The sequence below is a fragment of the Clinocottus analis genome, unplaced genomic scaffold (assembly GCF_023055335.1).
Source record: "Clinocottus analis isolate CAN_PGR_092001 unplaced genomic scaffold, fCliAna1.0.p SCAF_3, whole genome shotgun sequence".
Classification (NCBI taxonomy): Eukaryota; Metazoa; Chordata; class Actinopteri; order Perciformes; family Cottidae; genus Clinocottus; species Clinocottus analis.
In genome coordinates this window covers 980,001-1,004,091 of record NW_027176042.1, presented here as the reverse complement: position 1 = coordinate 1,004,091, position 24,091 = coordinate 980,001, and the positions used below count along the sequence as shown (strand labels likewise).

Sequence of the window (24,091 nt, the reverse complement as noted above, 5' to 3'; positions counted from 1 at the left end):
TTGTTCTTAGTGAGTTAAACGTAAGCGATGATGAGTAAACATCATATGAGACTACATCCCATTAAATGGTCATTATTCAAATATTCTCATTTAAAAAAGAGACACTTTTGGCTTGAATTTTTAAATATAATTCAAAGGTATGATTGTAACGGTTGTCTTAAGTCTTTTAAACGTAATAAAATACCATATAAAAAACCCTGTCTCTAAAATTGTTATGTTTTATACTTTTATTCTGCTTGCGTTTTAGAAGCACAAGATATTCAGTGTAATTCTTGTTGAAAAGAGACGCTCATTTCAACTGGTGGTGATGCTCTGTGGAGTCCAGTCCTGTGATGTGATGCAGGTCCAACATGGATTGTGTAACTGCGTTCACCTTTTTAAACCCAAGTGCAACCCTGACATGCTGTTGTCATCACTGCTTTGTGCACACACACACACACTTAACAGACATGACAGCTATTTCCTTCACTTACAACTAAGGAAACTCATTATGTTGAGGCTGGACAGCTGCTTTTAGCCGGGCAGACATTTGTTACTGTGCTGAATGGATTGAATATGTCATGCGTTAAAGGAACATTTTATGAAAGTTTTTTTTTAATATCTGTGATGCATGCAATGAAAGTAGTTAGTTACTCACATCCGAATACTGACAGACACTAACTAGTGTGGAGGAGAAACTCTATTCAGTGGGAGACAATAAGCACTGATAATCATAAAATAAAGGATCAAATGAATAAAAATGCAGTGAAGCCGATGATTTTATGTGATCATTACTTTATTATGTTACCAAAAGGAACTCATGCGATGAAACTATGTATTTCAAATGTAATTTAATGACATATAATGTTAAAGCAAATACATTTTACACTTTAAATTTCACATAAACTCCATCTGCATCTGCAGCAGCTTAGAGGGGCTAATGTTTAAGTTGAGTGAATGTTTTAGCTCAAATATATTAAATATTGAGTGACAATAACTCATGCATTTGTAACTCTTGCAACAAGTGTAAAAATAACAACCTTTTTGAAACAATAGTAATGTCAATAAAAAAAAAAGACCTGACTCACAGCGACGGCTTCTCTTCGTCGACTTTCGCGCTCACGAAGCTCATTTGCACCTTTTCGTCGCTGGCCGTTTGGGGCATTTCTAAACGCTGATAGTCAGAGGGCACGTCAAAGAAAAGCTCGTCGTCAAAGCAGTCCGTGTCGGATGGGGACGCCATGAAGGGCAGCTTCAGCACGCAACCGGTGAGCAGCCCGCCCACCGCGGCCGCCACGACGGTGGCGAAGACGGCCGCGACCTGGTAGAGCGCCTGTTCCTGCGCGGTGCGACCCAAACCCGGCTTCAGCCCGGGAATCAGCTTCTGCAGTTCCAGGAGCTGCGGGTCTCCCTCGGGGGGAGCGCGGTGGGAGAAGATCTGGTACATGCTGGGCCCGTAGGTTTCCTCGGTGGCGAGGAGGATGCCGCAGATCCCCGCCGTGGTCGATATGAGGCCCGTGAGGCCGTGCAGGTTGTGAATACCGCACTGGTCTTGGATCCTCATGCGCCGGGCCATGAAGGGCGTCAGGTACCTGTATCCGAAGAAACAGGCCGTGCAGCCCATGATGCCCAGGGCGTACGCGGCCACGGGGGAAATCATCATGTCCACGGACGCCCCGACCGTCACGCCGCCGGCCAGAGTCACGTTCTGGATGTCGGCCATCGTGAGCTTGCCTCTCTTATTGAACACTGCCGAGAGGGCGAAGGCGGTGATGGTGGATGAGCTGAGGCCTAAGAAAGTGTGGAGTATCGCTCGGTGTTGATCGTCACCCTTCACGGTCAGAGCAGAGTTGAACGAGGGCCAGAACACCCAGAGGAACAAGGTTCCCATGACCGAGAGGATGTCAGATTGATAACCGGTGATCTCTTTAGAGTGTCCTTCATTCAGGCTCGGCCGGTACAGCACAAACGTCACAGCGAGACCAAAGTAGCAAGCAAACAGGTGAATGAGAATGCTGCCGCCCGCGTCGTTGATTCTAATGTATTTCAACACGGCCCACTCGGTCACGGCAAAGATGGGGATCTCCAGCAAAGCCATGACCAGGAGCTGGACGGGACTCGTCTTCCCGAGCACGGCGCCGAAAGAGATGAGGACCACGGCGCAGGCGAACTCTGCGTTCAGCAGGTTGACCACTCCCAGGTGAATTTTACCATCGTAGAAGAACTGGAAGAAGCCTTGCATCAGGATGGCCCACTGGATGGAAAAGGTGGCCGTGAGGAAGTTGAAGACCATTCCACTGAAGCCGTAGAAGCGGAAGAAGGCCAGCAGACACCCGAAGCCGATGAAGATCATCATCTGCACGTCCACAAAGTAGGGGTAGTCTCGATAGACGGCGTTCTCCATGGGATTGGTCTGGTTGTTTTGCAGCTTTGCGTCGGCGCTGTCATCGTAAGTGACAAAAACGGCGAAAAGAATGAGCATGACAACTTCTGACACGAGCACGAACGCCGGCAGGCGCACCTTCAAGCTTGTAGACGCGTTCATGGCGATGTTTGGCTCCCAGTTGCTCCCACCAGCAGCAGTCACTCAACTTTATACCTCTATTTTTATCAGATAAGGAAGAGCAGCTAATGGCATCGGGTGAAGATCAATCAGTGACGACTGTACTTTAATCCTTCAGATTCATCAAAGTTACACCCATCGGTTATTCTTAAAGAGCATAATTTAGGGGGATTAAAAGATTAATAAGGGTGCTGTAAAATAATTAATTGATTAATTCATTAATTTGACACATCAAAAGCCAAATGAAGGCTGCATGCAGACAGTAAATGCCACATAGCAGTTGTTTTATTCACAAATAAATTAATATTTAATGCCTCCAACATTATTATTGTTGTTGTATTGCTCAAATGACAATATTACAGCATTAAAAGAGGCAATGCACATCATTACTTTTGCTATGGGATTACACAATGACCGTAGATCAAAACTAGCAAACAACATGATGCATTTTAATGTTCCTAAATGTTCTCCCATCCTCACATTCTTTCCTTATATCGGAATAAAATGTCAAATGTGAAGACAATTTTTACCAATAGCAGTTTCACAAACCAGAGTCGAAAGTAATGTTTTAAAACCGTTTTGCCTGCTGGCCAATTAAAAATATGAATAAAGTATAGGGACTATGCAATGTTGTATAAACACATATAGTGTATGTAATTATATATGTTCATACAACATTGCAACAGACTGTTAGCATACTAAGTCATAAGTCAAGAAGACTGTAAATTGCTGGTCATCAAATCAAGATGCTCCATTTTTGATTCATCAATTTAGACGTCAGGTCTTATTTGTTTATGTATTATTAGTTTTACTTCAATACGTGCTGTGTAAATTCAAAGAATAAGCAAGGCAAGTGTATTTGTATAATCGGATCTTTCAAACACAGGCATAACACAAGTCGTTGGCATTGCTTCAGTTTCAGAGTCCTGGTATTGGCCGTCATGCTGGTTTTATGTCACCAACCAAGTTGGAGAAAGAAAGACATTACTCGTGAGATGGTACAATAACAGGTTATGCCACACTTAGACTGTGTAAGGATTTTCTCACGATCCGGGTCTCGTGTGCAGCAGAGGCGGCAGAGAGAGAAAGAGAGAGCGAGAGAGAGAGATTGAGAGAGCGAGAGAGAGAGAGAGAGAGAGAGAGAGAGAGAGAGAGAGAGAGAGAGAGAGAGAAGAGAGAGAGAGAGATTGAGAGAGAGAGAGAGAGAGAGAGAGAGAGAGAGAGAGAGAGAGAGAGAGAGAGAGAGAGAAAGAGAGAGAAAGAGAGAGACAGAAGGGTACAAATTAAAACGAAGAAGACAGACTCCCATGATGTGGGGATGAAGGTTGATTATTTCTTTCTTTTATTTATTTAAATTTATATATATATATGTATGTATATCTTAGTATTTTATTTTCAAAAAATATATATGTATATATATATTTCTTTGTATTTTCTTTTCTTTTTCTTATTCTTTTTTAATATATATATATATATATATATATATATATATATATATATATATATATATATATATATATATATATATATATATATATATAATATTATTTAATTAACAATTAAATAATATTATATATATATATTACATATGAGTTAATTAACTATTAAATTATATATATATATATATAAATATTATTTATTTAATTTTTTGGATGGTTTTGTTTCTGGGATAAATAGAGCCTCCTGTCTGATTCACACTCCGGAGCAGAAGGTGGCGGTAATGCACCAAATGTGTGGTCGCCAGCCGCCGTTAAACATCAAGAAAAAGAAGAAGAATAGAAGGACTCCCATGATGCACTGCACTGCCAACGTATGCAAACAGGAACATGGCTACCGGTGCTTAACATCAGCAGCCTCTCGTTACAACACGCGTCTGTAGAGCTGACACAGCCCGTGACAGCGTAGCATCCGCCGGGCCGCCGCCGCAGAAGAAGAGCCTCCTCAGAGTTCATCGGCGGAGCAGCAGAGCTTCTGAAAACAGCGTCTCCATTGTTCATCAATCACAGACAGGTAACGGTTCAGCTAGCTCGGTCGACAGCTAACGTTAGCTCGGTCGCTGGTTACAACACTTAACGCTGCGTTTTAACATGTTGGGGGAAATGTCCACGTACAAAAAACGAAATAACGATAAGCAGAAATCAAACAGGACAGCGGCTACTTAACGTTTTACTAGTGTGTCGTTCATGTACACGGAAACCCGACGTCTGACATGTGTAACGTTAGTGTTTGTTACGTGTCTCGGAGCGGTGACACGACTGCACTTCTGTGTGGAAACCACCAATAGTGGTGATTTTATTAAGAGACAGACGTCATGATGACTTCTGTCTCATAATTATGTTTATCTTCATTTAGGCCTTGCTTCAAGTACATCTTAATAAATACATCTGATTAGCTTAACCAGCATCCCTCGCTCTTTAGGACAAAAGACAACTGATTGTGCTCTCAGAGAACATATCCATATAACATATCCCTATATCTTTATAGTCTATCCATTAGTCTGTCAATGTGCTCATAGAAATCCCTCAAAATGCTGAAGCTTGTCTGAGATGCACTCCCTCCTACTGTATTGTCTCCTAATGGAGGAATGTAAACCTACCAGTCGACTGAGAGTTTTCTTTGCTGACGTCTCCCCTCATGTTCAGATCGCCTGCATGGATTCATAAATAGTGTCTCTGTGAAAACATCACACCTATCTGAGAATCGCACAGTTCAAATCCAGCCCAATACAGACGTTGCGCTGTATAGTGTACTGTACTGATTTTGTTATGTAACAGGTTAGTATCAGTATCTTTAAACTATTGTTATGATTAGATGGTAAATGATTTAGGTGATCATTCTATAGTGGTGTTTTTAATGTCCTATTGTGAGGGGATTTTTTTCCTTCCACATTCATTTAGTTGAATGCGTTGCAACTATGTTGTGATGTTCATTTTGTACACATGGCATTCAGGGTATTGCACCATCCGGGATCCTCCTCTGTTGCTCTCCCTGGGCGTTTTTCGGGGGAGTTTTTCCTGTGCCTATGTGTGTACAGATTGTAAAGGCCTCTGAGGCTGTACAAAATGATTTGAAATAAATAAAGTAGATCGTTTTTAGTTCAATTCCTGAGTGTAAAGGGTAAATATGTCCTTTCCCCCCCACAAAAGACTATTGCCAACTGTGCATTATACATTTAAGAGTTTATTGCCCTGTATGTGGTACGCTGTTCTAGGTCCATTCATTTGTATAGAACATGTATATCTTGTAAACTCTAAAAACTCTGCTAAGTTTGTTTCTAATTCAGTTAGGCACTGTAGATTTGAATGCATTCGGTGGGGACGTTCATTAATACACATTTAGTGCTTTATAGCAGTAGGTCAGTGTAGGGTGGGCTCTAAAGAAACTACAGTGTTGATGTTCATTGCATTGATGACGCATCACCCTGTGTGACGTATGAATTACTGATGTGTTTTAGTCTTTTCATGGGATTACCAAAGCCGAGTATAAAAACGATTGTTTAGATGTATTCAAAAGACACAAATACTTCACTACGAACAGTACATGTATATAGTTTATAGTGTCAACAAAGAAAGAGAAAGAATAATATCCCCACTGTCTAGGGATTACAGCAGTGTAATGAGTGAATGTTAAACAATATCCGCTGGCATCGTGTCCTGGTACTGGGTTTATTAATCTTTACGTTTGTTTTAGGTCTTTGCAATAACAACCATGTATTCTGCTTCAGAGGTCTGTTGTGCAACTCGCTGTTTTGTGTCAATGTGAGGATTTTGCGACACCAGAATAAAACAATATGTAATCCAAAGATGTATTGATAATACAAATAATAATTAGTTGCAGGCCCAGTTTTCAAAGCGTGCGCTCTGATCTGTATCATTCTGGGAAGGTTTTACTGCAACTTTGTGTAACTTTGCTTGGCCGCACTCTGGCTGCTGCTTTTATCCGCTTTCAAGGCAACGCTCTGTTCATCTCAATCCTTCTGTCTTTGAAGCAGGTACAGGTTTGTTTTAGATGACGACATCAAAACGGATCTCCCTGCTATCAGCTTTGAACCAGAGACTGGTTAACCTTCACAAAATACATCTGACCTCTGTTATATAAAACAAAAAGCGTCCTTTCTATTTTAGAGTGGCTTCATTTCTTGAAGAGACAGTACAATAGGAATGTATCAGTTTAGTGTGTGAAATAGTGCTCAAATATTTATATTACTTCATTCAATGAAGTAGTGGAGTATTTGTGTCTTTTGAACATATCTATACAGATGATTCCATACTCTTCTTTCATAACTGAATGCTTTACTTTAGAGTCCTCTCCCGTTGTATTTCAGTGTGGATCAACATGGCGAGTCCAAGGACCAGAAGAGTTCTGAAGGAAGTGAGAACCCAAGACGAGAACAATGTAAGTCTTCACATAGCAGTATTCATACGGCTAACCAAATCGTGTCGACTTGCTGGACCCTCATAAGTCACGAAACTGGTGGTAGCAGGTGTTTGGGACGCCTGCAAAGTAGGACAACTTCACTGTTCTTCACCAACCTTCCTCACTTTCATCAATGATCAAATAAATGGCGGCAGTAATTTTAGGTCCTAGTTTCACTGCCAGTGGACATCTTGTTGGCCTGCATCTTTGGCGATACTATTCGACAGATACGTGTCCAAAAATAAAAAATAAATGCACAAGATGTGCACAATGTTAAACACATGGGGCTAATTCACTTTTTGTATATCATGTATATTTTCCTTTTAAATCCAGGATCCATCTCCGTAGTTTTTCCTGAAGAGATGTGTAAAAGTATTAATGACCCAACGTGCCTTTTTGTTTTCCAGCTTTGTTTTGAGTGTGGTGCTTTTAACCCTCAATGGGTCAGTGTGACCTACGGGATCTGGATATGTCTTGAGTGCTCCGGCAAGCACAGGGGCCTGGGAGTACATCTCAGGTGAGAATAGTGAAATGTGTTGATGATTTTGGAGATCTTGGATAGCCTAATAATAATAATGATAAATAATGTTTCTCTCTTTGCCCCGTCTGCAGTTTTGTGCGCTCCGTCACCATGGACAAGTGGAAAGATATCGAGCTTGAGAAGATGAAAGCGGGAGGAAATGGAGTATTCCGTCTATTTCTTGAAGACCAAGACGATTACGATTCCACCTGGACGTTACAGGAGAAATACAACAGCAAAGCTGCTGCACTCTTTAGAGACAAGGTGAGCCGTGCAGGTGTTTCTTGCACATTTAAAACTACATTCTCCATTATCTCATACCATCCACATCACGTTACGCATGTTATTAGAATATCTGTAGTAATCCAATTGTCCATGTACATTTTAAACGGATAAAATACTTATTTGGGTCAAAGAAGTAGCTTTAAATTCCTAATTGCAAGTGTGTGAATCCCGGATAAGATGCATATCTTTACATTGAAAGTTGGCAGAATGATCTACTTTTGGCAAAGGCTTCTTTGAGATATTTTGACTTATGTTGATCAGATCCTCTTTTGACTGTGTGTGTGTGTGTGTGTGTGTGTGCGTGTGTGTGTGTGACAGGTTGTAACTTTAGCAGAGGGTAAGGAATGGTCCATTGAGACATCCCCTGCCAGAAACTGGACATCTCCTCAACCCAAGACCAGCCTTTCATCCTCTCATCGGTAAAAGTGATTTTTTTAATATATTTTCTTTAACCACATTCGCGCTGTGGGCAATGGCACATTACAGGATGGGTTTTGACTTGAACTCGTGAATTCATGCTTCTGTCAAACAGCTCTGGAGGACCTGGACAAAGCTCAGCGAAGTCTAGCGACAAAGCTTTTGAAGACTGGTTGGGTGATGATGTTAATTCATATCAGAGGTGAGAGCCGTCTTTTATTGTGCACTTTTACTGTGTTTATTGGTTTCTTTGACTTTTCATCTTATGTATTACGCTTTGTTAGTGGAGGGGGCTATAGTGGGAACCAGGAGAATCGGTACGTTGGCTTCGGCAACACAGTGACCCCAGAGAAGAAAGAGGATGACTTCATCAACAACGCCATGTCTTCTATTTATTCAGTAGGTCACAATATCTCTCGTCCGGGTTTTTACTTTTGCACGTTTCTTCACCCACGTGGCAATTTTTCACATATTTTCTTTTCCTTTTTTCAGGGCTGGAGCAGCTTCGCTGTTGGAGCTAGCAAGTTTGCTTCTATCGCTAAAGATAATGTAAGTGTATTTATGTGATACATATTCCTCCAAACCTTATGTTTATATACACTTGCCACCTGCCTTACACTTATCACTCTTACATAACCACTTCATTCCGTACACTTTATCCTTATCTTAACTTTCATTTTTATCCTGTAGATCCAAATGTAAATATTCATGCTCCCTTTTTATTGCACTCTATTTCATGTTAAATATTTACTGTGAAATGTTATGCACCTCCTGCCAGGACAAATTCCTCGTATGTGTAAACTTACTTGGCAATAATTTGTGTTGTATTGAATTTGATTCCAATTTTTCTGCACAGAAAAAAAAAAATCAAATTAAAATAGGGACATCATTCAGATTGTTTTCTGTGTTTTCCTCTCATATAGACATCTAAACTTGCAAACCAAGCAACCTTAAAGGTAAGACTGACCCAGTCATGGGTATCTTGTTTGCAGTTCTACTAATCTTTATCTGTCGGGGTTAAGTTTGAAGTTTTCCTCTGACCGCTCTGTCTTGTTGAATAGGGCCTGTACACCTAAAGGGAATTAGAAAAAAAAATGTATGCCATCTTTTACCATATCATGTAAACTTCCAGCTGCAATAACTGTGTCACTACTTTAATATCTCTTTGCCTTCTCTGGATGTAGTTAAAGGGCTATAAAGCACCCCCAGAACCGGTAAAGCAGATAATAGGTGCATGGCGCTTATTCTGCATCATGTTTTTTTTTTTAAAGATGCATATTACCCATTTTATTTAAATTTATTTGTCAGTCTATTTTTTTCACATTACAAACGTGCTTCTGCTTGAATACTGTGTTTTTCTTGGGCCTTATACTTTTACTTTATGGATATCCTGAGGAAGACAGTTTGTACCTGTATTGTGAGGTGGGGATTTAATTCCTGCCACCAATATGGAAAGGTTGTTCCATGAACTGGTCACTCACATCCTTTGATAATGGGTTATCCATTCATGCATGCCAGCTTTTGTGTTTGGCCGCTAACCGTGCTGCAGAAGTGTAATGGGATGTAAAAACAATTACGTTTGGCATTAATCAAAGTCGATGTAGAGCAACATTTGCTGTATGTATGTATATTTATTTATTTATGGGTGTTTGCTACATCTGTTGTTATTTTCTATACATAAGGCAACTAGAAAAAAAGAAGGAAGGATTGAAGCTTATCCTTGTCTAGCGCAGGTAGAGCAAACTACTGGACTCTATGGCACAGTCATTTAATCAGGATGTGCCGACCCGAATACGTGTCTAACCCACAGTGCAAAAGGCAGCGCACACAACGCCCTCTGTCTGCCATGCTACACTTCCTTCAGCGGGTCGGTTAGCAGCGTCTAGCCCCTCTCGGTGTCGGGCTCTGCTTATCGAACTAGGGTTATAATATCATGCTTTGAATTCACGGCCCAACCACACTTATCCTCGAGGTTAGTGTCTGTGACCATCATCTTTTTAATAACCCTACGCCAACCCCAGCAGCCAGCCATCCCAGGTACTAGGCAGCTGAACTGGATAGCGCCACGGCTGAGCAACACATGGCGCAAACCAACATTGGCTAGAGACGTCACATGTCGCTGAATCAGATTATTCTTCATCCAAAATGTCAGTGAGAGATGGTGACGCCCAACACAGCCAACAAGCATCTGCAACCAGCTGCGTCCTCAGTTGAAATACGTTGTCCACATCTTCCAGCGTCTTCCGGTCGAGGCTTCTCGCTCTCTGACCCGCCGGAGCTCTTGAAGTGTGGAGATGAGCAAATTACACTGAAGACAGCTCTGTGTGTGTGTGTGTGTTGCCTATATATACTGTGGGATCCACACAATTTGGGTACCTGATTGGTCGGCTGTGCTCTTCAGTGGGCAAATCCATGCTTATGATTGGAGGAGAGTATTGTCCATAGAGTCCTGTAGGAGTCAGAACATGAATCCGATATGTAGCATGTTCCTTTGAAGAACTTAGGAGGCCGAGTAGAAAAGCAGAGATGTTGTCTTTTAAGACTTAAAAGGCTTTTAGTCTTATACCAAACTCCACTGCATGAGATTGTTTGCAGCATCGGCTCATGAGAGAGGTTAACGTTGAGCCATTGCGCCCTCTAGTGCTTGCTCAGTGTCGTAGTGAACGTGAATGGCTGACACTTCATGCAACTTCAGAACAAGCAGCTCAGTGTCTTGCTCTGCCGTGAATGTTTAACTGTTTCATTCAAGTGAATTCTCCCCTCTGACTTTCAACTAGGCTGCAGAGTTAGGACAGACATTAAATGAGAATGTTATCAAACCCACCCAAGAAAAGGTAACATTGATGTTTGAAGTTGTTGGTTTGGTGGTGGGATAACAGTCCTTTAGGGAGAGAAAACAGCTTCAGATGTGAATGTGCTAGTTTCTGCGCTGCTTGTCTGTGTCATTTCTGCTTCATGCCAGCTTGCATTAAACGACAAAAACTGCAGTTTTTTTAAGGATGCAAAAACAAAAATCCAACTTTTTTGATTTCTCCAATGGGATTTGAAGAAGCACACAGCTGTAAAATGTTTATTTGGGAACGGATGTGAGTCATATTGAACTTTCGGTCACTGGAGGAACCAAAGTATTGTGTCGGATATCAAGCCTCTTATCAAAGCATTCAGTTTATACGTTCAAAGTTTCACAAGGCTAATTTATCCAATGTCTTATAAACATGTCCATTTGATAAAATAAGTATATTTTGATTAAGAGCTGCACGTTGGTGCAGTGGCTTGCGATGTCCCCTCACAGCAAGAGGGCCCGGGTTTGATTCCTGTGGCACTCCTCCTGTGTGGACTTTCCCCCCCGCAACCCTAAAATAATGGAATAATGGAATTATTTAATTGTCAATTAAAGTCTGACTTAATGTCGACTGCATGAGCCTTCGTTACCCTGAAACATGCAGAGCATGCTACATTAGCATCTAATCTTAATATCAATGCTAATATTAAATTCAGTGTAAAATGTGGGCCACACTCACCATGACACATCATGTAAATCTACATCTATTGAAAATACTTAATTAGCTGTATTTTCACATTCATCTGGTGGAGCATCTGTATTAAAAATAAATCTAATTTGGCCTAAATGTTGTCATTACCGTCAAACTTCTCTGATCAATGGCACAAGTTAAAATACCACAGTCTTTAGTTATGTTAACATGAAATGACACAACTCGTCGCTCCTGGTTGTGTCTTTTAATGAGTTCAAATAAGTCCTGTTTAGCTATAAAAATCAACATGACTTTGTAATAATAGATATCTTCCCCTCTTCTGTTTACTCTCTGGGTTTGATTTACACAAAGTGGAAAGGCCGATGAGAGAAACTATTTTCAAACTACACGTTTTTGTCTTCTAATGTCCAGTTGGCATTTGTGATTAAAGGCGTCTGTAGCTCTTTGGTAACAATCTTCTTGCTCTCTTGCTTGTAGCTTCTTTTCCTTTGGACTTGTTTCCTCTTGAGAATAATAACCTTTTGTTGGATTCAAACAAAATGTTGTTTTCTTCATGCTGATGACCGGTGCCCTTACCAGAAACGCATCACTCTTCTCACAATTATAAACAAACTGCTGCTCATTACGTGTAAATTAAACAAATATGTGGATGGATACTGTGGGGTTTTTAATAGTTTTTTAATGATAATTTGGCTCATCCAGGTAAAAGATGGCAAATTTCTAGACGAAATGACAGTCGGCATCACTGGGCTGGCGACCAAGGTAGGATGGGCAGACCTCTGCCGGCCGTACGGATGCCAAACCAGTCTCCAGCCAGGAAACCGCTGCTCCGGTCCAACATTTCTAACTTAATACATCTCAGAGCAAGATGAGCTGACAACTGCACAGCCGGCCTCGGCTCCGCTGCGTCGTTCCCCTCAAAGGAGACTGGTTTCGCTGTGACGATGAAATGTTTAAATAATTCTAATTTAATGTCATCTCTCGTTTTTTCTTGCTGCCATTTTTATCTGGTGGTGAGTACCTGGTGGTCCAATGTCCTGATGTACAGAGTTAGGACAGAGACATCTGTTTTCAGTTGTATTGTTAGTTGCTAAAAATAGAAATGCAGCATAATATATGAATTTCTTATGTAGATGATATTGATTATTTATGGATTTAGATTCCTTTAGTTATCCATTCAACCACCATTAAGTTTCAACCACTGGATCTAATTTCCAGATTAAGTAAAATACCATTTTGTATCTTACAAAGTCACAATGTTTTAACACTTAGAGTTGCTTAAAAGTGTTGTCGTATTTTAGGTTCAGGGAGCTGGTTCGAAATTGACTAATCTCTTCACGGGGAAACCGGAGGATGGGTAATAATAACTACTTTATTTTTATGCAAAATCTATTGTGCTTTATCAATAAATGCCGCATCATGACAATGTTTTGCCCGTTCAGGTCAACCGGCGAGAGCTACCAGAACATGGACGCCACTGAGGGATACCAGGGCAGTTCCACTCAGCCGGTCTCAAAGGACTTTTGGGAAACCTTCGGCAGCAACAACTCCTTAAAGGCCCCGAAATCGCCCAGCAGCGACAGCTGGACCGTCGCGGAAAACTCCGCGAAGAAGAGCTCTGACAGTTGGGACAATTGGGGCTCCGAAGCAGCGGCGTCCAACAACAAACACAGCACCGAGGAGAGCTGGGAGGCCTGGGACAACAACTGGGAGAACGCAGAGGGTAAGACGAAGAAGAGTCCCACGAAACCGGCCGAGGAAACCTGGGATAACGCAGACTGGTAGTGACCTCACGACCATTACATCTCCTCACCCTTTTCCCATCTCCTCACTCTGGCCTTTTCCCCTTCTGTCTCTCTCTCTCCGCTCATCTCACCCGCACTTTTTAGGGAAAGAGCTGTGTCAGCTTAGTTCCCATCAATCCATTCAAAAAATATATATTTATTATAAACCCACGAAGCGATAAGTGAAGCCCCGGGGTTTAGGTTTTGCTCTTTGTTAAAGGAATATTCTTAACAATGTACAACTATACATGACTTGCAGTCATGTGTTTTATTGCAAATTGCCTGAAATCACCAGAAAGTGAGTATAAATCAGTGAAGACATGGCCATTATTTTCTGCCCCAGACATAATGAAGAAGCCAGTGTTATAGGTTTAATGATACTGGTTTTCCAATTAAATATAAAACCGATGCATGACGGAGAAAATCTGACACTGTAAATATGAATTCTTGTAAATACAGTATGATTGACTAAACACTCATGATTTTCTGTTTGTCCAATCAAATTCATTTGTTTTGCCCCTGGACCTTTTGCACATTTTGTTCTCATAAAACTATGTTAAAACAAAATTTTTGATTTATATTTGAGCCCCTTTCTCTGCTGTAGCCGCGACGTGTTATATCAAATCAAAGAAACAAACATCCACTGTCACAAATTGGCTTTTATGTGAATATGTATCGTTTAAATAAAATGATCTAATGAGTTGGAGCTACAATAAGTCCCCTTTTGTTGTTTTCTTTTTGTTTAAAATGTGCAAATAGTCTATGGGCTTAAACAGAGTTGTGGAAACATTATCATGTTTTTAAGGTTAGAAAATGGACCGGACGGTTAAAAGTTGGATTTGGTGTGTCCCAAACGAATAAAATGTATCAATAATTGCCCATTTTTTAAATTGTGAAATGGTTAAGTGTTTATATTGGTGTCATTTCAACTGCCGGCTTTTTCTGAAAAATGTATTTAATTGATCATCATTGAGCTGTTGCCGATCATTTTGATTGGTGGATACCAGATTGTGATTTCAGTCTTTAGCATCTTCACCATCAACAGCTCAAGACATTCATTGCCAAAATTATTTTAGGCACATCCCCGACATCATTTTAGGATTCTTTTGGGTTACGCAGTTTCTCAAAATGTTACGTTGTACCTCAACATTAAGTAAAGTTTACACACGAATAAAAAATCTTTTAGCGTTAAATTGTCAAGCAAAAAATATGCCAGAAACAAATCATCAAAAACAATTCCTGAAAATGTAATAATAGTAATCAAAACATTCACATTAGCGCTCACATGGTCAGATTAACCTAAATTCACTCCTTTATGAAGCTAGCGGATGATCAGAAACATGAATAAGGCCTCATTTTGAAAGACACTTGTTGGATCAGCAATGATTTAATCCATAATATCACAATCTTTTTTTGAAGATTTGGTATTTTTAAATAAGTTTAAAGATTTTATATATATATATATATATATATATATATATATATATATATATATATATATATATATATATATATATATATATATATATATATATATATATATATATATATATATATTAGTTGTAGATAATATTCTGTATGTACTGTATGCAAGTGGAGGTTGTCAATAAGTTGACAGATGTTAACTGCATGGTGTTTCCTGCAACTTGTGACCTCAACTCAACCGTCTGGTCATTGTAAATTTCATCCTGTTTATCGCAGCACTTTGGTCATTATGTGTCGTGAGGATTCGGTGTCACAGACATCTTCACACTCGTTAACGAGGCTCCTCGTACGCTGGATGCTGAGACGCTCGTTGTTCTCAAACACGTGTTATGAATTCATTCGGGCAGCTGCACTCGCATTGTTCGCCGTAGATGCAAATCCATCTTTAAAAAACGCTCGTTGTATTAACAATTGGAAAAGTAATCCGTGTGAAAATGAGTATTTATGAAACCCCCGTAGTGAACATCAAACTCAAACGAGCCATCGAGGTTTAGAACGAGGACGATTAGCAGAACCTGACTCTCCCATGTGGCCTTTTAATTCCCTAAAACATGAGGTGTTGCAACTTAATCATACTTTAAATGAGTGCAAAATTGAATTTGCCTGTACATGTAATATCCTACAGATGCCCAGTCATCATAAATGATAGAGACACTTAAACCAACTTCAGATCTGGGTAACATTTTTTTATTTGTTAAAGATCTTGACTTCTATAAGAAGACGTCAGCTGATTTCTTTGAGGCTTGGTGTCTGTAATAGTTACTTATCATTGACTGCTATGAAGCGGTCTACCAGTGTAACCAAGCCGCTGGATGGTTCGTTATTAGGGTATTAAAACACTTTGCTGTACCTCCTCGGGCCTCACGATTAGTAAAGATCACATTTTACTATCGCAGGTTTAAATGTGGGAAAGATATTCCCTGGGAACTTTATTCCATGCCCATTTCCTACCTCTAAGATGTCTTCAGTTTACAGTGGAGTTTTTTTTTTTTGCAGGGGAACTTGTTTTGTTTTTTTAAACCTTTCAGCATTGTGCCGGCTTTTGCTGTGGCTCATGTTGTCTGCGCTGCAGGAAGAGTGTTATTAAAGCAAAGCAGCACAGATGGATCCACAGCCTTTGTGTACATTCCTGAGAATACGATGTAAAAAAACAACCCGATCACTCCTGGAACATTGTGTCGCCGAACCTCTGTCGTCGTGCTCATGTGTGGTCATGTGTTGAAAACCCTTAAACAGCTGTGATCGCTTTCTCTTGATGACTGCCGTCAGTTTGCTCGTGTGTCTCTGATGCAGTGAAGTGTCCATGTTGGTAAATCACCATCAATTAGATATCGTTAACCCCGAGCCTTCCCTACTAAAAGCTGTATGTCACGTTGATTTATTCTTTTTTTTGTTTTCCGATGGCATGGCTTAAAACCTATAAACTGCCAGAAAAATGAATGGAAGACTTTGTGCTGTGACATCTAATGTTTTCAAAATAGAAAAATTTGAACAGCCACGTGTCTGAAATCTGTATAAGAGCTTATAGTTCTGAAATACCTTTTTATGGTGAATGTTTGGGGTTGGTTGTACACATGAAACACTGATGAACGGATAATAAAAAAGCAGAATGTGATGACTGAAATGCATCCTGAAGGTCTTGATATACGATGAGGATTTAGTTTTTTTTTTATACACACCCAATGTGATCTGAAGCCGATTCCAAACTTTACTTTTCCAGAGCAGTAGTTTGGCTCAGCGTCTCCGTGCCTGTCGAACATTTGAGATTTTTGGGGTATGTCCGTGTTTGTTGATGAAACTATTTATGTCAGAAATACTATTTTTGATGTCATGCATGAGATGTAACGTGGAGCTCAATACATTCAGCTGTTGCTTGATTTTTTTTTTTTTTTTTTTAAAAGTCGTTTTCCTCAGTGAATTGAAGTGCAGTCGTCTGCTTTGCCCCCGACCAGTTTCACCAGCAGCCATCCCACGAAGTGAGCCGGTGTTACCGACTCAGCTGAGGATGTTTTACCTGTACACATGGTGTCTGTGTTGAATAAAAGTGTGTTGGTGCAGAATGTGGAGTCATTTGTGTTCAGCAATATATATTTATACACACGCTAAGTTGTTTAACTTGTTGGTGTTCCAGTAACATTTGCAGAAAGTAAACGCCTAAATAAAACCCAAAGTAAATTGCGAGCTGCACTTGAACCATTTGGAGTAAATTCATGGTCTTGGTATCTTTTGGAAGAAAAAACTCTTTAACCTTTTACCCTCAATAGTCACAATCACATTAAGTGTTACTGACACTGAGTTATATAAGTGTAAATAATAAATATAAGATGTTTATTTCCGCCTGAACATTTATTTGCAAATCGATGCCTGCAGATGACTATAAATAGGACTTATGAACTAAACACAATGGGACCACAGCCTGAAGCCTTATCTAGTCTAATCTAAAAGAAGATCTAGAAAATGTATATTTTACATGTTTTTCAGATGCTCAACACGGTGGTGATCAGTGTTTAATTCACCAATAAAGGAGAACATTGTTGTTAGTGTTCCGATGAGGACGTATTATTCGGTAATTACAACAGCTGCAGTTGTTTTGTGCCTGGAGCACGAGTATGATGAGATGAATCGTAAGATTAGATACGATAAAAATAATCCTTTATTAGTCCCTCAGTGGGGAAATTACAGGATTACAGCAGCATTGCTCACAACTAAAAGATAAAAAACAAAATATAAATAAAACAGAACAGTAATAAAACAAAATTAAACAGTAAGATGAATATTAAATATAATATATATAATGTGTATTACAGTATTTTAATGTACTTAAACGTAATGTATCAAATAACTTAATGTGAATGGATGAACTATGCTGACTGGGAAAATGCACTAATCCTAAAAATTGGATTTCAATTTAATAAGTGTATTTTAATGTTTTTGCAAAGGTATTGATAGGTATATTGATATAAGACAAGACGCATGAGTATATAAGTTATAGCTTTGGCTCCAACAATCAATAAAGGTGCATCTAAAAAATGTTTGCAGGATTAGCACCAAACAGTATTTATGGATATGTGCTTTTATTTTTTCCCCAAGTTACATGCATCATGTTTTAGATTTGGCATCTAAATTAGTTATAATCTTAATCTTAATTATGCTTCAGATTAGGCAGAGCTCGAGAGTAAAGTGTCCCTTTCAATACATGGATACCTGCATTTGAGAAAGATGATTTAATTGGAGGGAGAGGGAGGGGAGGAGGGAGAGGGAGAGGGAGAGGGCGCTCTCTCCCAATCCCTGCGTGAGTAACACTGAGCATCGACATCAGCAGCTTCAGTAAAAGCTCCCCGGAGTTGAGAGAGCAGCAGCATCAGGAGACGGGCTGCATCATGACTGCAATGGAGGAGCAGGCGCAGGCTGGCTGGAGGACCGACTGACGAGCGTTGGCCGCCTTTTGAGGATTAACGCCGGGACTGACTGCGATAGCGAGTGAGTTCACCGTTTGCTGCTACTTCCACGCAAGAGAATAGCGACATGTAATCTGCGGTAGCCGCTGTTTTAATACGTCGTTACCGACGTTATTACGGAGTTGTGATTGATTTTTTTTTTTGCTCCACAAGGTTGCGAGCCGTCGCTGCATCGGTGTGTGAGCTCCCCCCGCGGTTACATTAGCTTTAATCCAGCTTGATAGATACACAACCATCAATCTTTTTAATTATTATTATTCATTTATGATACAGGAAGCGTGTGTTGGACATTAAGTGTGTTAACACGTCTGTGAGATCACGCCAAGAGACGGCCAATCTTCTAACATGCAAGCGGATGACTGTTATCGCGTTTCATGCACAGCTACACTGTGCATTTGTCTTCATTTGTGTATCTTATTATTTTTTTTTAAAAAAAGGGGCGAGAAGAAAAATTGCCGGCGCTGTTTTTCTCTCCAGCAATGGAGCAGTCGTCTCCTGCTAAACACCGTGTGACCAGAGGGGGCGCCACTCCGCGCATTCAACTAGCATAGGCTAGTTAGCGAGCTAACTAGCTAGCTCTTAAAAGTTGGGCGCTTCACAGACTCCATGTGTGTTTTATTGGAACCAGACGGGACAGAAGCCCCCAGACACATTATGAGAACAGTAAAATGGCGTCAGAAACATCCGGGCTTGCGGTGAAAAGAGGACAGAAGAAGTTGGGAGTCTTTTGAAACGACACACCACACGGAGGGGGGGATTTCTTTTCAGGCTGAAAACCCCCTTTCGCAGTTGTTGCTTTGCCTCCACAGCACAGCGCGTGCAGCCCAGTAACAGCTCCCAGTACAGCGGCCCAGTCCACTTTTATACCAGTCAGGCGACAGGGCTTGAAGGAAACAACATGGTGAAGGATAGCAAACCGTCTTAATCACGTAACTTTGCAGTTGCCATCAGCATGCATCTCATACACCAGAGATGCACGCATGCATAATGGAGGTGTGGCGATTTAGGGCTGCTGGCTCATTTCCACTGAGTCTCATCAGTTATTTTTATGCAGACCAATATCACAAGTTGGGTCATCACAAAAAAAGGGGGGAAAAAAACTCAGGAAGACAAATTGAGGAGGGTCCCATCCGTCAAGACAGACAGACATAGCTGCAACAGATCTGTGTACACAATAACCTAACGTAGTACAATTACAGCCTGGACAGTGAGGATGAACACACTTATAGATGTATTGTAAACATACTGGAGTGTATAGGATCAGGGAGGATGTCGAGCAACGGCAAACCGATCCTGAACTACACAACCTCTTCTCCTCCATGGAGAGGACCGAACACAGGAGGCAAAGTTCAAGCACTTCATTCACACTGAAGGAGAAAGAGACGAGTAAATGTACACAACGCAGAGAGAGAGAGACGAGAGGAGAGGCTGAATCTCCTGAAGGACAAATACCCAGATCCCAAACATCTGGAAAGGGTCACCGACAGCCAAGAGAGAGAGAGAGAAAGAGAGAGGGGTCCCATGACGGCCAAGAGAGGCTCAAAGTTTGTAAAAACAGAAACTATCTGAGAATCAACTCTTGCATATTGCACAGCAGATTCTGCAGAAGTAACTGGAGACAAGGTTCTACGTTTCTATCTAATCTCATCTATTTTTCTGGAGATATTTGTAAAAGAATCATGAGCCATGGAGTAGAGCAGCTGACAGGGAGCTGCTTTGAGGGAGTTTAGCTACAGTGTCAAAAATACATCCAGAATTGTTTTTACTATTACTTGTAAGCGAGAGAAATAGGCCGACAGGCTATGCTTTTAATTCAATATGTTTTCATTTACGTCACTTACGTCTCCTGCCAGAAACTTGTTTGATCTTAAAACCAGGGAGAAGACGTCTTTGACAGGTTTGTTTCAGTAGAAAGAAGTGCAACTGAAGCTGAACTGAACCTCAAAGACGAGAAAGCTGTCTTTAAGTCGTTGGTTGAGTTCGGACAGGTCCTGTCACTGCAGGGCGAGCGCGATCGCTCACCGAGTGTGTTGAAGTTGACGGACCAGTGGCCAGAATCCACAGTACAAACTAGTGTTGCTTCAAATCTGACAAGAAAATGATTTGACAGCACGGATGTGACAGGAAAGACAGTCAGAGCAGAAACCTCCATCCAGCGGGATATAAACCAGTCAAGGGTGTCACTATTTGTGTGAGGGAGTTTATGTACAAAACTGAGGGAAACCCAAAGTGTTAGAAGGCACGAGAACATATTTTTATAGAAGATCAAAGAAGGGGAAATTGCAAATAATTTATATCTCAAGTGAGGAACAAGGTAGATAAATTCTCTGAGTCTGTTACCCAAGACATGAGTTGATGGAGATAGTTTTGATTCAAAAGAATTGATTTAGCCACCAGTAGATGATAGATTAATTGGAACACGATACTTTATTATGGTATCAGAGCTATTTGTGTTGTTATTAATAGAATAGTAATCGATAACGCTTCTTGAATAGTCAACTTTATGTTAAGTTATATTCGGCTGTGTGATAATGTGGAGAAGTCAAACCTGAACTTTCATTTTCAACTATTTAACAAATAATGAATGGAGAAATCATTACTTTTTGCAGTGTTTTAGACAATTATTTATCATTATCTGTAGTATAAAAAGTGTAATATGTTGATATTAATGAGTGATAAATCATATATTCCCATTCTACCAAGAAAAACCCCTCTGCTGCATCCATAACAATACATCCATACCACTACTTACCACGTGCTTTCCTTTAGCCAAATGTCAGTGCTGTAAATGTAGATTAGCAGCAGAGAAACACATCCCCCCATGTTTTTTAATCCAAGGAGAAACTTCAGAGGGCTGAGAGATGACATATTATGTGACGTGAGGAGTCTGCTTGAAGATGTGCAGGCGGTGCTCTCGCTCCATCAGATGGATGCCTTCACTCTGAATGCAATCGGCCGTTTTTCACTGCGTGTCATTTGCAGAATCCAACTTGCTGTCGACGTTAATCACACATCCGACACGATGTCAGTCTGTTCATCTCTCTAATTCCTGAGAAAGGATGTCGAGAGATGCAAAGCGATCATCCTGCGGTTCAAAGTCATCCAGATGAAAGGATTCAGGGATGCGTCGTGGTTATTGTACAGTTTCTGTTCCACCTTAGAGACGCCGTCATCATTAAGGAGCCGGCAGCGTTAGTGTCCCGATGCTCCGACAACCGAGTCTGTCATCTCAGAAGAATACACTTCTATTAAATTGAAAAACATTCTTTGTTTTATGAATGATCAGAGGACAACGTCTGACGTTGTTGATGTAAACTGACAGGTGAACAATGTGTTGTTTAAATGAACCGTAACACTAGTAAACCTCTATCATTCATTCAGGCTGGTTCAGGGTGTTTCCCCAGTAGAGGTAGCCACATTAATGTGGCTGTTTTTAATAAGCAGGACATGTTTGTGTCTAAATAATAGTGTGCCCTTTGCAATTAGTTCAAATAACCAGTTGTAGAAATTGAATTAGAATGAATATGTGACAGTATATGCAATCTGAGAGCAGATTTGTAAATGTCTCTACACCGCTTGTGAGTCACGCAGTGCGTGTCTATTTCTCAATTCAATTATTCATCGCTCAAATGCAAAATATGAAGCACTGTGATGACAAATAGTGATGTTACAACGGTGTTTTCTTTCACACTCCTCCAGCTCTTTGCAGGAGTTTTGAGGCTAACGGCTACGTCAATATCCAGCATGAGAGTAAGAACTGACAGCAGTATATCACCTGATACAGAGTTTTACCTTCATTTTGTGAATTCTGAGTACGCTGTTTCTAAATGACCTCACACAAATAGAGGCCTTGCAACTTCACTTTACTTATCTGCCAGCAAATATGTATTTTTGATAAGCTAAATTAGGGGATAATAGAGGTCAGACGCTCAAAACGTCCCGCCATAGAATAGCTTTGTTGCATATCAAGAGGAAGAATGTAATAGTTTGAATTGTTCAAGATGATGCCACAATAAATGGAACATTGGTTTAGGACACTTAGAAGTAAATTGTGAAAAAGAAAGCTGGTAAAGAAACAAATGAGATGTAAATATGTTTGGCATATTTATTGGAAAGGATAAGAACACGCCGAGGGCAACAAAGCACCGCAAACACAGAGCTCAGTCAGCAGCAGTGTGTGTGTGTGTGTGTGTGTGTGTGTGTGTGTGTGTGTGTGTGTGTGTGTGTGTGGGTGTGGGTGGTTTTGTAAAAAGTCGTGCTTATTGATCCGTCCGCTGACAGATTCAGTGCAGAGGAGAGAAAAAGCAGCGATGGAGACTTTTAAAAAAAAAAAAAAAGGAAAGCAAGGTTTGACACTGACACGACTGCTGTGTGGGTTTCTGTGTTCACAGGGGAGTGTGTGTGTGTGTGTGTGTCCCTGTGTTTACAGAGGAGAGGAGTGTGTGTGTGTCTCTGTGTTCACAGGGCGTGTGTGTGTGTGTCTCTGTGTCCACAGGGGAGCTGACTCAGCGGTTCGTACAGCAGAGCGGAGCGACCCCATCAACGCGTCTCCGTTAGGTGGCGTACAATATTCTGAAGACAATAAAAACCACAACCCTCTTCTAAATATTTTGGACCTCCTGAAGGAGTGCAACCAGTGACTTATAACACTGAAATTCAACTTGTTTCAACCCAAATAATCCGACAGGTGACGTTGCACCGGAGAGAAATCTGATTTATTTGTATTGTGTCTTCTGTTCTGCAGGACGCAGTGATCAGAGAGCCATGCCGCCGCCGGCCGACATCGTGAAAGTTGCCATTGAGTGGCCCGGTGCCAACGCCCAGCTGATAGAGATGGACCAGGTCTGTGTGTGTGAAGCATTAAACACAACTTCAGTTGCTCTCGACCAACTCGTCTTCTTCTAACTTCTCACTAGCTGTTAGTGGCTGAACCTAAACGTGATTCAAACCAATTGTAAACGGCTTAAGTAATGCGTGGATGTGTCTTAGTGATTCAAAGTGCTCCTAACACAAGTTGTTATGTTATTTTGTATCTTTAAAATGTTTTTTTTCTTCTTCTGTTTGCAGAAAAGACCTTTGTCCTCAATAATCCGGGAGGTGTGTGATGGGTAAGCATGACTCCCACACGTTTGAACATTTTCCCTTTCTTCATTTGTATTCTGACTTTCTGTATAATTACCAAATTATAGAATATTAACAAAGTGTTTACACGCTTATGATGTGAAACTAAAACGACACAGCACCCTAGTGGCTGACACACACAGATACGAGCCAACAGCTGATACCTGTATGTGAACATTCATACCCATTACATCTTTCTTTTATCTGCCATCATGTCTGCTGGTATCACAACGTGTGCTTTTGTGCCTTACTGCTCTTTTGTCGTGTTCTCTAGTGATGAATATTGCGATCATTTCATCTCCCCCGTCCACCTCTTGGCTGTATCTTCCCACTGGCTCTCTTTTCCTTTTCAAACTGAGAATTGTTTGCACGTTACTGTTGACACCCTCTGAATAATCCGCCTCCATAATCGCTCAGTTTTTTTTTTCATTTGTGTAAATACAAACGCTGGATGCAGCAATCTGACTTCCAACTAGGTTTTGTTCATGCATACGTTTGTTTTTTGGAAGTTATTGAGTTCTCAAGCTTCAATTCTTTGGCATTAATTGTTTTTGTGTGTCTATTTTTTT

General features: G+C 40.7%; 2 protein-coding genes and 1 pseudogene across 10 annotated transcripts in view; 2 read left to right on the top strand and 1 right to left on the bottom strand.

The window, feature by feature from the left end:
- Nucleotides 1-1,063: 1,063 nt before the first annotated feature.
- Nucleotides 1,064-2,524, bottom strand: LOC137796016 (ammonium transporter Rh type B pseudogene; annotated as a pseudogene).
- A 1,833-nt stretch (nucleotides 2,525-4,357) lies between these two features.
- arfgap1 (ADP-ribosylation factor GTPase activating protein 1) lies at nucleotides 4,358-14,879 on the top strand. 5 transcript variants are annotated; one of them, XM_068594175.1, is made up of 13 exons: nucleotides 4,358-4,552; nucleotides 6,867-6,937; nucleotides 7,366-7,475; nucleotides 7,571-7,742; nucleotides 8,082-8,182; nucleotides 8,296-8,382; nucleotides 8,465-8,579; nucleotides 8,673-8,729; nucleotides 9,104-9,136; nucleotides 10,958-11,014; nucleotides 12,377-12,436; nucleotides 12,976-13,031; nucleotides 13,117-14,879. In XM_068594175.1, exons 2-13 carry the CDS (start codon nucleotides 6,878-6,880, stop codon nucleotides 13,457-13,459), a joined length of 1,251 nt encoding a protein of 416 aa, XP_068450276.1. In that variant the 5' UTR covers nucleotides 4,358-4,552; nucleotides 6,867-6,877; the 3' UTR covers nucleotides 13,460-14,879. The 5 variants fall into 5 exon arrangements, with proteins under 5 accessions (XP_068450276.1, XP_068450277.1, XP_068450278.1 ...); XM_068594176.1 differs by lacking the exon at nucleotides 10,958-11,014; XM_068594177.1 differs by lacking the exon at nucleotides 12,377-12,436 and having other exon boundaries at nucleotides 12,982-13,031.
- A 3,383-nt stretch (nucleotides 14,880-18,262) lies between these two features.
- Nucleotides 18,263-24,091, top strand: part of elmo2 (engulfment and cell motility 2) — a 22,787-nt gene continuing 16,958 nt past the window's right edge. For 4 of the 5 annotated variants that reach the window (XM_068594851.1, XM_068594849.1, XM_068594850.1 and 1 more), the window contains exons 1-4: nucleotides 18,263-18,423; nucleotides 22,897-22,958; nucleotides 23,146-23,243; nucleotides 23,469-23,509. In XM_068594851.1, coding sequence (XP_068450952.1) covers nucleotides 23,166-23,243; nucleotides 23,469-23,509 — 119 coding nt within the window. In that variant the 5' untranslated portion in view covers nucleotides 18,263-18,423; nucleotides 22,897-22,958; nucleotides 23,146-23,165. The remainder of the gene's footprint in view (nucleotides 18,424-22,896; nucleotides 22,959-23,145; nucleotides 23,244-23,468; nucleotides 23,510-24,091) is intronic. The other variant, XM_068594848.1, reaches the window with a different exon arrangement.